General features: G+C 38.4%; 1 protein-coding gene across 3 annotated transcripts in view; it reads left to right on the top strand.

Moving 5' to 3' along the window:
* Nucleotides 1–3,978: 3,978 nt before the first annotated feature.
* Nucleotides 3,979–13,752, top strand: part of usp25 (ubiquitin specific peptidase 25) — a 30,683-nt gene continuing 20,909 nt past the window's right edge. Inside the window, exons 1-5 of one of the 3 annotated variants that reach the window (XM_046410311.1) lie at nucleotides 3,979–4,231; nucleotides 9,420–9,497; nucleotides 10,335–10,479; nucleotides 10,727–10,850; nucleotides 12,766–12,928. In XM_046410311.1, coding sequence (XP_046266267.1) covers nucleotides 4,190–4,231; nucleotides 9,420–9,497; nucleotides 10,335–10,479; nucleotides 10,727–10,850; nucleotides 12,766–12,928 — 552 coding nt within the window. In that variant the 5' untranslated portion in view covers nucleotides 3,979–4,189. The remainder of the gene's footprint in view (nucleotides 4,232–9,419; nucleotides 9,498–10,334; nucleotides 10,480–10,726; nucleotides 10,851–12,765; nucleotides 12,929–13,752) is intronic. The other 2 variants (XM_046410312.1, XM_046410313.1) reach the window with 2 other exon arrangements.

Here is a 13,752-nt window from a genome sequence, read left to right as displayed (position 1 = left end):
ACAGATTAGGTAGCTGGTGACATTTGCTACAAAAATTTGAATCCTGGAGGAAGACTGGTTTTCCAAATAATGTTATCAGTTTATTTTCTATATCTGCTTATTATTTTTCAGGAATTCCAGAAATGTGGACAATCAATCTGAAGCATGCATTGAGTGAAATAAAACAAGAATAAATAAGTCTCTGTTTCATTCAGCATGTAGAGGGCTGAAGACATGGCAGGTTAACCTACAGGGGAGGCAGGTGCCCTGCACCAAGGACCACCAAGGACCCCAAAGGCTACACATCTACTGCATATAAATGTGGAATGTAATATTAAATGTGAATTACAGCGTACTGTATGTGCCTAAACAGGGCCACCAGTTTAAGAAACATATAGAAACTGTATGTTAAGAAGTGGTAGAAGACTGCATGAGATTCACACAAGTTTACACGTTCAAAACAGTACATTTTGATGAATACATTTTCACATAATTTTTTATCAGTAATTATCTAAATTTATATTGAAGTTAATTTGAAATACACTTTGTACTTGTGGTAGATTACTGAATCAGAGAGAGAGTGGGAGGGGGGGGGGGTTAAATGTCCTGGTGTGAGTCAATCTATTATCATACAGCCCTCGGGCTCACTTTCAGGGTTCATTTTGATCTTCAACAAACAAGTCTGAGCTCTTAACATCAGCTTGTCAGCCAAGGATCTATTCAGACTGCAGCGGCTATACTGTTTGACTTTGCCAATTGATTCATCAACTTATTTTCTGATTGGTTTCCTGACAGCTTCCCAGATTCTCTGACTGATAGCTCTACCTCCTGCCTTGAGCTCAACTATGATGTGTCTGCTTAGATATGAAGGGTGTTTCAAGAGATGTTGCGGGTGCTTAAGGTAACCTTCATGCACTCTGGTGGTCGGTCAATATTTCAGCATGCTTCACATAGAACTCTAAAATATTGATTAAGCGGCAGTGTTGAAAACTGGAAACAGACTTTCTAATGTATAATGCTACTTGATTTACCAAGTGGAACCATTTTCATGATTCATTTCCTTTTGCACATTCCTGCTGCTGCTGTGTGAGCCTGTCAATATGCAAGCTGGTGCTTCAAAGGAGGATGTTGCCATCTGCTGGAAACAGGAGCAAACAAGTGACATTTAACAGCCAAAGTACTGAAAGGAGTATTAAGGCCATAGGAGAGGATGTACTGAAAGCTACTGTATGTTTGTGCATATTAAAAAAGCAAAATGCCAAATGGCACTCATTATCATTTTAATTACCATTCTTCTTGTATATATATAGTACATGTATTTATAAATGTATCCTGATGTAATCTCCCCTCATAACCTCCCTGTTGTTGTTGCTAAATCCTTCCCCCAGTAACACAACAAAGTTCTGCCTATTTCCATTAATATTTATATGTACTAGTTAGATGACACAGTTCATGTTAACAAAGCATGCTGACTGCTTCAGTTATAACTATTACAACAATTCTATTCCTGAACATCTAAAGGATGACCCAGTTCTGTGTTAGAGGACTGTTCTCTTCCAACTTGCGCTGAATTAATCACAGCTGACAGATTTGAATGGCCAGTGTTTGGCTGCTGGTATGATTTTATCGGTTTGAATAATTAGACAAGAAATTGGACATTTGAATTTAGTCCGTTTATCCACACATGATCTAGAACTAGAACCCGTGTTACTTAACCAATCAACCCTACTGTCAGACTCCACTGTTAACAGAATAGCACATGTTAGATTATTTCAGTCTGTTTCAGACAGAGCTGAAACAATTATGAGAAAGAAGCGACAAAAATGTCACCTTATTTTAGATAATTCATAAAACTAGTTGACTTCTATTAAAACCAACAGAAATGATCTGACTAAGCGGATGTGTCCACTTTTTTAGGGAAATAATACTTAATTTATGATCCAACAATAGACGCAAATTATTTTGCAAGATGAAGAATTTTGTGTTAAAATAAACTACAAAAATGGAGTGTTCAAAAAATTCAATGATTCCATCTGCATGGTACTTGAGTACGTAATTAGTTACTTTCCACCACTGTTAAATAGTTGCTAAAAATAATCAGCAGTGGTGTTATGGAGGTAATTTTCACCTAAACCTGCATGTTAATCCACATATCTATATTAAACTAAATGCATTCAAATCTTAAACCTGTATGATGATAGTCGAGCGGGGGTTTTAGAAGTACATTATGTGCTATTGTTATAGCACCACCTGGAGGACACATCATAGACGAGCTTAACGGTTGAGCTTTTCAGTGTAGTTATAAGCATACTGAAGGGTGCAAGTCACGGGATTGCGGAAGCCTTTATCTGATTAAAGCAAAAGTAAACTGAACTTACCACACGCAATAAAAGACAACGGCAACACTGCAAAGTGAATCATTTCTAAGGTTGATAATAAGGCACTGAAGTATTTCACAGGTCAAACTGGATGAAATGAAATTTTCTATTTTTCTTTTCTATTTGTTGCTGCCATGTCGCTGATCATCATAGCTAAAGAAATGTATGATTGAATAGTACTGACATGGTCTGTGTATCACCTGAGAGTAACCTGCAATTCTTATGTTTAAGCAAAATGTAAAATCATTCTAAAAATTATGAATACAAAATGAAACAACAACTGGTAGTAGTTTATTCCCTGTTATATTCTCAGTTGTCTAATAACTCACTGGGTCAAAGCTCTTTGAATTTTAGTAGGCTATTTCTAGTATTATGTTGAGTACTGCATATCTACATATCTAAATCAGGCAATTTGAGGATCTCCTTACATTCTTTGTGTTATGTGTTCATAGTTTTATTTTATTAGACCTGTCTCATTGAATAGGTTGATTAAAAAATACCAAGTTCACTTTGAAGATTTGCTCCAAAAGAGGAACAAGATACAATTTATCAAATGATGTAAAGCAAGGTATAGGCTAAATATTGACCGTGAACAACTTCTTTGACTGAAGAATGTAAAACAGAATTCATACAACCTCATTCAGTGTCCTTATACAGTAGAGGTCAACTGATACTGGATTTACAGAGACCGATAATAATGATAGTTACATGACAGTAGAGGGGAAAAAACCGACCAATATCAATCAGCAATATCGCCCCTAAGCCAAAATCACCCAAAATTCGACACAGTTAGAAATGAACAATCATCAGCCTCATTAACAACTGAATAACTGTTGAATGAAAGTAATTAATACCAAATTTAGAAATCTGGGACTGAAGATCAAACTCAAAGTAATTAATATATGAATAAAGTCAGTATTCCCAGTTGGGAAGTTGACTGGTGGAGGCTGCCCAGCCATCTAACTAACCCATGAATCGGTCTTCTTATTAAACAATATTTGAATAACTTACATATACATGGCGATATTGAACCATGTATGCAATGGTCTGGTATTGATGAAGCTTCCTACATATTCCTAACATTTTAGAACAGTTTCTAAACCAATTTAGCCTAGAGTTCTTTAAAACAAACATAGGATTCTTTAGATTATGGTGGTAGTAGCAAATAGGCCTGCAATGTGGTTATTGTTTCGTCGCCTATGCTGCTCATATTCAAAACTGAAGGGATACTAAACTAATAAAAGCCACTGAATAATACGGCACAAAAAACAACACATATGAAATATTGAAGGTATTAAGTCCCACATTTGCAAATACGTTTTCTTTCGTATTACCCTAAATACAACTGTTGGCATATATTGTTTGGTTTACTCTTTTGAAAATGTTGAAAAGGAATTGACTTACTCGTAGGAATGTAACATTTTTCCAACATAAATCCCAGGTTAATAAGGAAGCTTCTTACTCTGATCGAAGTATGGTTGTGAAGTCAGAAATGTGTTCACAACATAACCCACGTTTAAGAAGGAAGTGGCCGATAATAAAATCAGAAATTTCTTGCAATGTTTTTTATCCATTATTTTTAAAAGTCTGTGTCGTGACGTAAATGCAGTTCAGACAGACGTGAGTAATCGATCCCAGATCTGAGGCAGGGCAGAGCAATGTTTTCATGCCTGCTGTCGACCTGCGCCAGTCACTCTGCCATGGCGCCCGTAGTGTCGCTGATTAAGGAGGGGACATCGTAGCATCGTGTTTTAATTCGCTTTAGTGGAAATTATCAACTGCGTTTTGCTACTCCTGGTTTAAATTTAATAGCATTTATCTCTGAACCCGCCATGACCGTGGAGCAGAATGTCCTCCAGCAGCATTCTCAGAAGGTAAGCTTACAGAAGCTAACTTGGTGTCGAGATAACTTTAGCTTAACTGTATAGCTACATAGTTTTAGGGCTCGTAGTACATGCAGAGACGGCTTGCTAGCTCCTTGATAAGTTATGTTAACTTTGAATTGTCATTTTATTTTGGTTACGGATAGCCGTTAAAAAGAACCGTTTGTAAAACGCAAGTAAGTTTGTTTAAGCTAGGCCTATCGTTGTGCTAACACAATGCGTTATCCAATATTTTGCTAACTGTTAGCCAACGTTAGCTAACGGCAGCAGTTAAAGTTAGGTTAAATCGTTGTTTGTGTAACGTATGTGCTGATACCCATAGCTAGCGGTAGCACTTGGGGCGCATTAACAAAGACGACACGTCCTTTGGTAACGTTAGCATCCTGGGCTAACTGTGTCGTCAGTTGAAATAAACAAGGCCAAGTGACAGTGACAGATTTAATGTGATCGTTAACGGGACACTCTACTAAAGACAAGTGATGATGAAGGTTACCACCAATGATGATGCCTAGTTATTAGTTGATACTGTGTATCTATGTTTGCAAATGTTTCCTGGGTTAAGTTAGTCATCACAAATCTGATATCTTTGTTTACAAAGTAGCTAAGTTATTGCCAGAATCATAGCCGAGCTCAGATGCTTGGCGGACGTTGCGTGGCCACATAGCAAGCCAAGTATGTGATGGTTCATAACAGAGAAGGCAGATTATTTGGTTACATTTGGCCATAACTCTTGATTTTGACAGTGTATCAGGGGTCGATCCTGTTGCTTAGGCGCATGGTTATGAGATTTATTCAGTGACCGCCATACCCAACATTGCATAGCTCTGGTTAGTTATGTAACCAGTTGACTGATGTTGTTAAAACGTCAGACAGCGTTAGGTGTATGCTCTGTTAGACTAATTGAAAAGAAATACAAATTTTGCTTAAGGGTCCGTAATCACAGCCATTTCTTAATACAGTGCATACAATTCAGTACCTCTGTTCTGCAGCATAAACCTGCTGTGTTAAAGCAAATCTGGCATAGTTCACTCCCCTACAAACACATCCTAGCAGTGTGAGATGAATATCAGATACCCCATAAAAACATGATCTTGAGTATAGGCAAAAATAAATACTTTGCCCTCTAATGATGACTCAAACTAACAGTAGCTGTGTAATACAAACCTTATTATGCAGTCTGACCTTTTCAGGGGCTGACATTAAACCTTGATTAAAAACAATTACAGTAAAGATGGGCTAAAATGATCTAATACATTTAGATGTGACTTAACATTTGTAAATGAATATTAACAACTTTTCTTGGCTTTCATCCTGTCACCTTTATACTGTTTTATAACTGTTTTCATAGTAGACTTTTATACAGAGCTGTTCAGATTTGTTTTGTATTGACAGCGTACAAGTGAGTGGTGGGGCTACAGTTGTGCTCCAGTCAGTGCTCCATGAGGGCAGGGTGTGGTGAGGGTTTCATGAAGGGACTTGTAATGATACTAGGTCATGTTCTACTCCTGTCTGTGCAATTTGATTTGATTTGCAACTCCTTCATACTCACATACAATGCAGCTGTGAGAACCTGGTAGGAGACTGACTGCAAATTGCTCTGTCTGTAGCCTGCTGTAAAGCCTCAAACTTGTTCTCTGTGCCGTGCAGTGAATTATGTGGTGTTATTCACAAGGCCGCCTCTTAATGGCTGTTGTCCAGTGTAACAAGCACCCATGCCAGACATGTCACGTGGAAATGAGAAGTGTGTGTATGTGAGAGAGAGAGAGAAAGAGAGTGGATGAGTGAGTAAACGCTCTTGTGGTTGACTTGGCCCAAATCTATCACAGGTGTAACTTCCCTCACGCATCACTGGCATCGCCATCCTCCATGCCAACAAACCTGCATACACAGAACACACGTCGTATTGTTTACCTGTCTGCAGTGGTTGAAATGTGGTAAAATGTAAAGTTAACAATTCTATGAATGCTGTATTAATGGAGCTTTTTAGAGACACTACATACACAGGCTGCTGATTATTAGACAGAGCTACTGTAAGTAGAGGTTTTATATTTTTTTATTTATATTGATCAAAACTGTTTGAAGACCTGAAAGAAACACTTAAATGAGGATCTATAGTTGCATCTCCTCTAAAAGGTTGGCAGAGAACAGTATCATGTTGTCATTTACCAATCTGTCGCTGTGACCTAACCTGCTAAATGAGTATTAAGCTCACTGCTGCGTTGTGTTTCCATGTGTAGTGACAGTGAGCATGGTCACAGAGAAATTGGGTTTTGTGCATTATTTATGTGATGTTACTCTAATAAAAGCATGAACTTTCTTTGTCCTTTCTCCAGTGACTCTGTGGGGGGGAAAAAAAGTCCCTGGGGTTTGCTTTTTGAAAGCTCACTGAAAATTATGTAACTGATGGCAGGTATAGAACAGCAGTGCTTTACTTCAGGACATGACAGTCAGACAGATGCTGTTCTAATGTCTTTGACTGGGCTGTCAGTGCTGATCAGTTGTAAATGCATGTTTTTCCCAATACTTAGGTTGTTGTGATGATGACAAATATCATTCGTATTATTTTTATTCAAGAAGAATTGTTTTAATATGATTACTGAATTTCTAATGAAGTGATTTATATTTTTAAATCACTACAAAAATTGGTTCTCCAATCTATTTCCAAGGCACACATCTGTCTGGAAATACTTGTAGTGTACATTGTTTTGGGTGCATGACTGACAACTCAGTTTAACTTTTTTTATTTTATTTAACCTTATCTGTGATTCTGATGTATTGTTCTGGGTGTACAAGGCAAAAGGCTAACACAGATTGCCTTTGTTATGAACAGTTTTTGTGCCTTAAAATAAATAAGATTTTTGATTATGAAATTACATTCAGCTTATATTCTGGGCTGCATGTATAATTTAAATACACATAGGGTTGTGCACACCCAAAGTTTGCAATTTGTTGTGAGTACTGTTTCGCATCAAAACTGCAAGTGGGAGGTAATTAAAGAAGATTCATTTGCCATGAGTGCAAAAACAAGAAAAAAAAACTAGAATAGTGTGTGGCAGTGTGATATCAGCCTATGTTCACACTTGGGCCAGTTAGAGAGTTCTTTCTGTCAAGATTTTCTTTGAGAGTTAAGTTTAATGTTTAATTAACATGCAGTCCACATTTGCTCACTTTCAAGTGCGTTCATGGTGCACATCCATACACTGCACAACAACGCAGAACAAAACACATGTTGGATGCTTGGTGGTGCTACTGCTGCTTTATGACACGGCATGTTCCCAGCCCTGTCTGGTTTTCATTGCCTTCTGTGGCAACTCCACTAACAGTGTTTAAAAATGACTGTGACGTAGATGGTGTACACCGTTGCCATGCATGTGTGTTGTGCAATCAGTCTATGGTGTGTGAAAACAACCTACAGTAATGAGACTTAACCCGGTGAAGACACTTCGGACCGACACTCTGTCTGTCTGTTGCCTGCTGCACCTGTGAAAGCAGTCAGAAAGAAGTCGGTGGTCCTCTCACTTAAGGCTTCTGCGTTGGACACTGACATTAAGAGCACTATCCCATTGTTTATAGTGCATTTATTCAAGCTGTGCATTTCAGGTTAAGTGTGTGTGGTAAGGCCTTGCAGCCCAGCTGGCTTTGACATCTGTAAGTCATCAGACTTCAGGGACCATACTAATAAGGATGAGAATTGACAGGTGTAATTTGATACTGTATAACTTCTCTAAGTTAATATAAGTAGGAATGCCCAGATTAGTTGGTTTGCAATAATTGTCAGTCGATATTTAGTAAATGTGGCAGGGACATCAGTAGGGGTCAACCAGTGTAATTTTTTTCCTTGGGGCTGTTACAGATTTTGATCATTGGTAATCAAAGAGACTGATAACCGATATTTGGAACCAGTTTTGCAGTACAATACTTTACTTGAGTATATTTTCAAGATACTTCAGTACTTAATTACATTTTGGGGGCTAAAATTTTACTCTTCAGTCCAGTACATGTATTTTATAACTTTAGTTACTAGTTACCTTGCAGATTCAGATTATTAATACAAATTGTAAACCTGGCATTATGAACAATAATTTTAAAGTTATCTAAAAAAAAACACACTGTTACACATAATCAGAAAAATGCTGAATGTCAGATCTGAGAATCTGCCGATATTCCTACTTTCTAGTTGCGACTAGTGACAGTGACATGCAAATCAACGAAGTCTCTTGGTACTCTGTAGGTCTGCTTTATGAATGCCTCACTAGCTGAGCTGCCATTCCTGCAGTGTGTGGTGTCCTCCTCCCTGCCCCACATGTCGCACATCCACACACACACGGGAGGGGGAGAGAGATTACACTGCGTATTTCAGTTGTCCTTCTAGACTTACTGAAGGCTACCTGTTGCATTGCTCCTTTGAACTTCTCTGTGCTGCTCTGTTGATTGAACAGACTAAAATCATGTTGCAATATGAAACCATAAACACTTACTTCTTGTGATTCTTTATTTTGTAATGTACAGTCACACAACATATAGCCCAGATTAGACTGCCACCTGGTGAAGATTTCAACACACTACATAGCAGTCTAACTGAGCTGTAATACTGTTGTAATAGCTGCTGTAGCAAAACAAAACAAACAAACAAAAAGATTGGTATTGCCTGTGTATTCGCTGATACAGCTCATAGATGATTGGAAAATATATCGACGTCAAAAAAACACTATTGGGGCGTTTTTAAATATTAAATGTGTTCAAGCTAGAATTTCTAACATTTGGATTTGGCATTAGAAATGTTTTGTGATCAGTTGCTACTTTTATTGCGGTTTATGTGTGTAGTTGATTTAACTTAGACTTTACAAAGTTTATTTGGAAGGCAAAGCAGCAGTTGGCCTTTTATTTTTCTCACTGCCTTTCCCTCAGGATGATGTTGTGGCAGATGCAGTCAAATGTTTGTTCCATAGAATGTAGCTGTCTGTGATACTGTCAGGTTAAATTCTCATCAGTTTTCAATATCTGAAATAAATAATTACAAATCATTTGCCATATAAATAATTCCAATATGCAGATACAGATTTAGTTGAAATGGTGGCTTTTTACCCCTACAGTTTTGGTTGGTTTTGGTTTTTAAACCTGTTTTAAACTACTTGCTTCTCTTTCACCATGCTCATGCTCTTTCTTTTCCCTTCGATAGCACCAGCAGACGCTACTAAATCAGTTGAGAGAGGTCACGGGCACCACAGACGTTCAGCTGCTTCAGCAGGCCCTGCAGGTACATCATCAAACACAGGCGTTGCAAACTCTGATGTCACAGCTGATACATGCACACAGACTGTTCTCTTGCTGTTTGTCTTTTTTTGCCTTTTTCACACTAATACAAGCTCACTGTTTAGAATAACAAAAGTTATTCTAAACAGCAGCCACAGTCTTCAGGTCTTATCACCAAACTAAAAAACATGCAATTCTGAACTGAAACCAGCTTCAAGATATGATTGAGTTTTGCTGATAACTGTTTTTCTGTTTTCATACACAACTGACGTAAGCCTTAACAGATAGATTGAGCCTGTTCAGAGCTGGTATTGACATTTTTTTACAAAGAAAAAGTTAGCTTGATGTATAATGCTTGCCAAATTTACAAGAAGGCTCAAATTATTACGAAATTGTCGTAGACAGCGCTAAGTCTGTACTGCTTCTCCTAACTCTGGGGACTCACAGCTGATGAAGTAGCTGCCTAAATTGGTTACTCTTTGCTGTATTTGTAAACAAAATGTGGTCTTATTTTATAAATTTAGTGTACATGGTGAAATCAGTTGAAACAGTGTGTTCAAACTGCTGCTAAATGTCAGCATGTTTTTTTTTTAAACAAGTAAGCAAACAGTTGTGTATTGTATAAAATGCTGAATTTATGCAACTGGGTACTGTTGTGCACGCACTGCTAAAAGAATGTGGTCGTATGTGGCACAGACCGCAACGAATGTGGCCACCGAGTGCTTGGATTTTACAAGCGTCCTCAATTCATCTTGGGGTGTATTCACAGCTGTGCACCTGTGATTGGACCACTTAGGATACGTGTTAATGCCAGGTCTGAACAGGGCCGTTGTTACTGCAGGTGAGCAATGGAGACATGGCTGAGGCTGTGGCGTTTCTGACAGAGAAGAACGCCAAGGTTCCTCAGCAAGATGAGACGACCTATTACCAGACGTCTCAAGTGGCCAGTGACAGATACATCAGCGTGGGCAGCCAGGCAGACACAAGTAAGCAGCTTACTTAAACTTTTGGCAAGAAAGTTATAGATACCTCACAGGGATGATTAAACTCTTAATCCATAATTCTGTATTTTAATTTCAGTTCATACAAAACCAATTCAACAAATATTTCTCACCTTTGTCAGTATTTATATGTATATAATATGTATATATTGTGATAACACAAAACATCATCACCATGAAATTAAAGTCTGTGTTTATGTAAATCATAACTGCGTGCATTTACTTAATGCAGATGTGATTGACCTGACTGGGGATGATAAAGATGACCTGCAGAGGGCTATCGCTCTCAGCCTGGAGGAGTCCAACCGGGCATTCAGGGAGACGGGCATCACTGATGAAGAGCAGGCCATCAGCAGGTGGGCTCTACAGCATACACTTGCCAAGAAATTCTGGATCCATCATCTTACCACACAGTAAAAAAAAAAATTTTTGCACCAAGCCTTGGATGAATATCCACACTTACCACCTACATCTTGTCCATCTTTGCCCAGCGATGAAAATATATCTTGCATTCATTTATGTTGTGTAATGCTGACGTGTTGCTCTGTCATGAGAAATCACTGATGTCCTGAGTTGATCCTAAAGATTGGTATTGATGCCAAACCAAGCATAGCTGAATGGGTCAGTATTGGGTTAAATAAAGGTGATTAAAGTTTGATCCTTTCTTTACTGAACTCTGCTGCATTTTTTTACACCTCAGCTTGTTACTGTTGCAGCGCTGCTGTCCTTAAAGGGCTTGTTTGATAGTTTTTGAAGTGGGGTTGTAAGGTTCTTAGTCCGTGTACTACCTCCAGTAGTAAGTGGTCAGCGTGACCCCAGGTTGATCACCTATCTTGCAAAATTTTATTAATTTATTATGTCCTGATAAGAAAGAATAAAAATATTATTAACATTGTATTTTAAATCACAACCCTTAATACCAAGTGCAGTATGACTTAAGCACAATACTCAGGAGCCACTATCTGGCAGTTTAATCAAACCCCATTCTGGCTGAACTGAGGTGGACTGTTGAGATAAGCCTCTCTGATGGCTGATGTTTGTATGAGGTCATGTTGTTGGCGAGAAACACTTTGGAACTCCGTAATGCAGCTTCACTTATGTGGGGACCATTGTCACGCGGTTTTGTTTGATTTTTGCCAAAGATAAAACAGTGTTTCCATCACATATAATTTTCAGCAGCAGATCGCCACTGTGGAATTATTGCAGCTGCAGTTTGAGAATTTACTCTGCTGAATTCTAACGAACAGCCATCCACTCTCCATTCACTTTGAGGATGAGCAACAGGACCTCAAGTGTGTTGCCAAGTTGTGACAACCAAACAACAGCCCAAGTACAACATTTGCTCCTCCAGCAGTGCAACAAGCAGGAAAGGGGATAGGATTGTGTTATCAAAGAACAGGACAAATGGAAATTTGACCAGCTAATGCTTAAGTTGTAACCCTTAAGATTTCAGTAGCTGATTTGACAACACCTTCAATTACTGGTAGTAGCAGCAGATGTGGCTTAATACTACAGGCCGCAGGATTCTGGGAGCAGAAAAACAAATCCATGCGGTCTTGATAGTTATCAGAATTTGTGACCCAATCAAAATACAATGGAAGGACAATTTTTGTTGCTGCCGCTTTAAATGAAAAAGACTGTAATGTAGTGTAGTGTAGTGTGTAGTTTGCACAGCTTAACTTCCCATTTGGTTCAGGGAATCTAATGAGTCACAGAATTCGGTGCAACACAAGAAATGTCTCCACAGACCCAGGTTGTAATACTGTAGAAATATATAAATATTTTAATGCTTTGACCACAGGCTTAATCATCATTGTATTACCTCATTTATTGATATTGACTTAACAGACATTTAACTAAAAATCATGTCCAGTTAATAATAGTTAATATTAATAATTCACCATGACATATGCACAACCAAACCCTTTTCCACACAGTTGAAAAAAATCCTGCAAAAGAAAACACTGAAGAATGCGATGAAAACAACGCTTCACTTTCTGGGTGATACATTGAAGGATAAACTGAAATGAGGCAGCTACTGAGTGATGAGGTGTCGAGGAAGACCAACCTGTCCCCCCATACTGTGAAATGAACACAAAACTAATTGTATAATTAAGGTAATCCCTCTACTACCAGTTTGTTGAGCAGACATTTTCAAATGTTGCTGGGAGATATATCTGGCACTGGTGAGATCATTTAGTGGAAAAATAAAGATGTTGATTTCCTTCAAATGAATTTGTTTATGTTTTGCTTTCTTCTCTTTTTTCTAAGAGTTTTGGAGGCCAGCATAGCAGAGAACAAGGCAAGTCTGAAGCGTACCCACACAGAAGTATGGAGCGATTCGCCCAACCCCCATGACAGGAAGAGGATAGAGAGTTGCCCTGTGGGATTGAAAAATGTTGGCAATACCTGCTGGTTCAGTGCTGTCATACAGGTGGGCATATACACATACACATAATCACACAAAAGACATTATTTGGAGGGAACAAAAAGTGATGAACCCTTTTAACAACGGCTTTTTCACAGACTTAGCAAGCCTCTGCTCTGTGGCTGGAGAGTTTTCTGGCTGTTCATCCCTCCATCTCATTTTTGTGAACGCTTATACACTAATTATTACAAAATTTCACGTAAATGGCTAATTGGATAAAAAGTGATGACATTTTATATCGAAAAGGTCAAAGGTCAACTTCGCTGTGACATCGTAATGTTTTCTCTCCATTATTCAACACCATGACTCAGTAACAGTAGCGGGGATTGGACATCATGTTTGATCTGATATTGAATTGGTGACACTAATGTTGAGTGTCCACCTTGATACTGCTGATAGATCTTCTCTGCTGCTGGGTTGAATAAGTGTGTAAAGTATCAGTGTTTTAAGATTTGTGGCTTCTTTGCGGCAGCGTTTTTTTTTGCAGCCTTGTAGTCCAAAAATTTCATTGTTTTGATGATATTGAGTTTCAGGTTACTGTTGTTGCACCATATGATGAAGCTCTCCATCAGTCACTACGTACAATATTTTACATAAGTTTGGACAGACATGGAAACAGTAACTTGACTGGTTGGCAGAGATACAGCCTCAAGGTGATCATACTGGTTTCTGATTGTTCTCTAAGCTGCTCTTGTTTGTCAGTTTGGCTTTTTTGTCATTCTTACTCGTGCTTTGCTTTTACAGCTCTTGACTTTTTCATTTTTCATAGTGTTCTCATTTGGTCGAATGCCGTTGTAACGACTTGAATTTGCAACAGCCATCATAAGGAC

Source organism: Scatophagus argus, chromosome 14 (genome assembly GCF_020382885.2).
Source record: "Scatophagus argus isolate fScaArg1 chromosome 14, fScaArg1.pri, whole genome shotgun sequence".
Classification (NCBI taxonomy): domain Eukaryota; kingdom Metazoa; phylum Chordata; class Actinopteri; family Scatophagidae; genus Scatophagus; species Scatophagus argus.
Note: the sequence above shows the minus strand (reverse complement) of the source record. Positions and strands in the feature narration are given on the sequence as shown.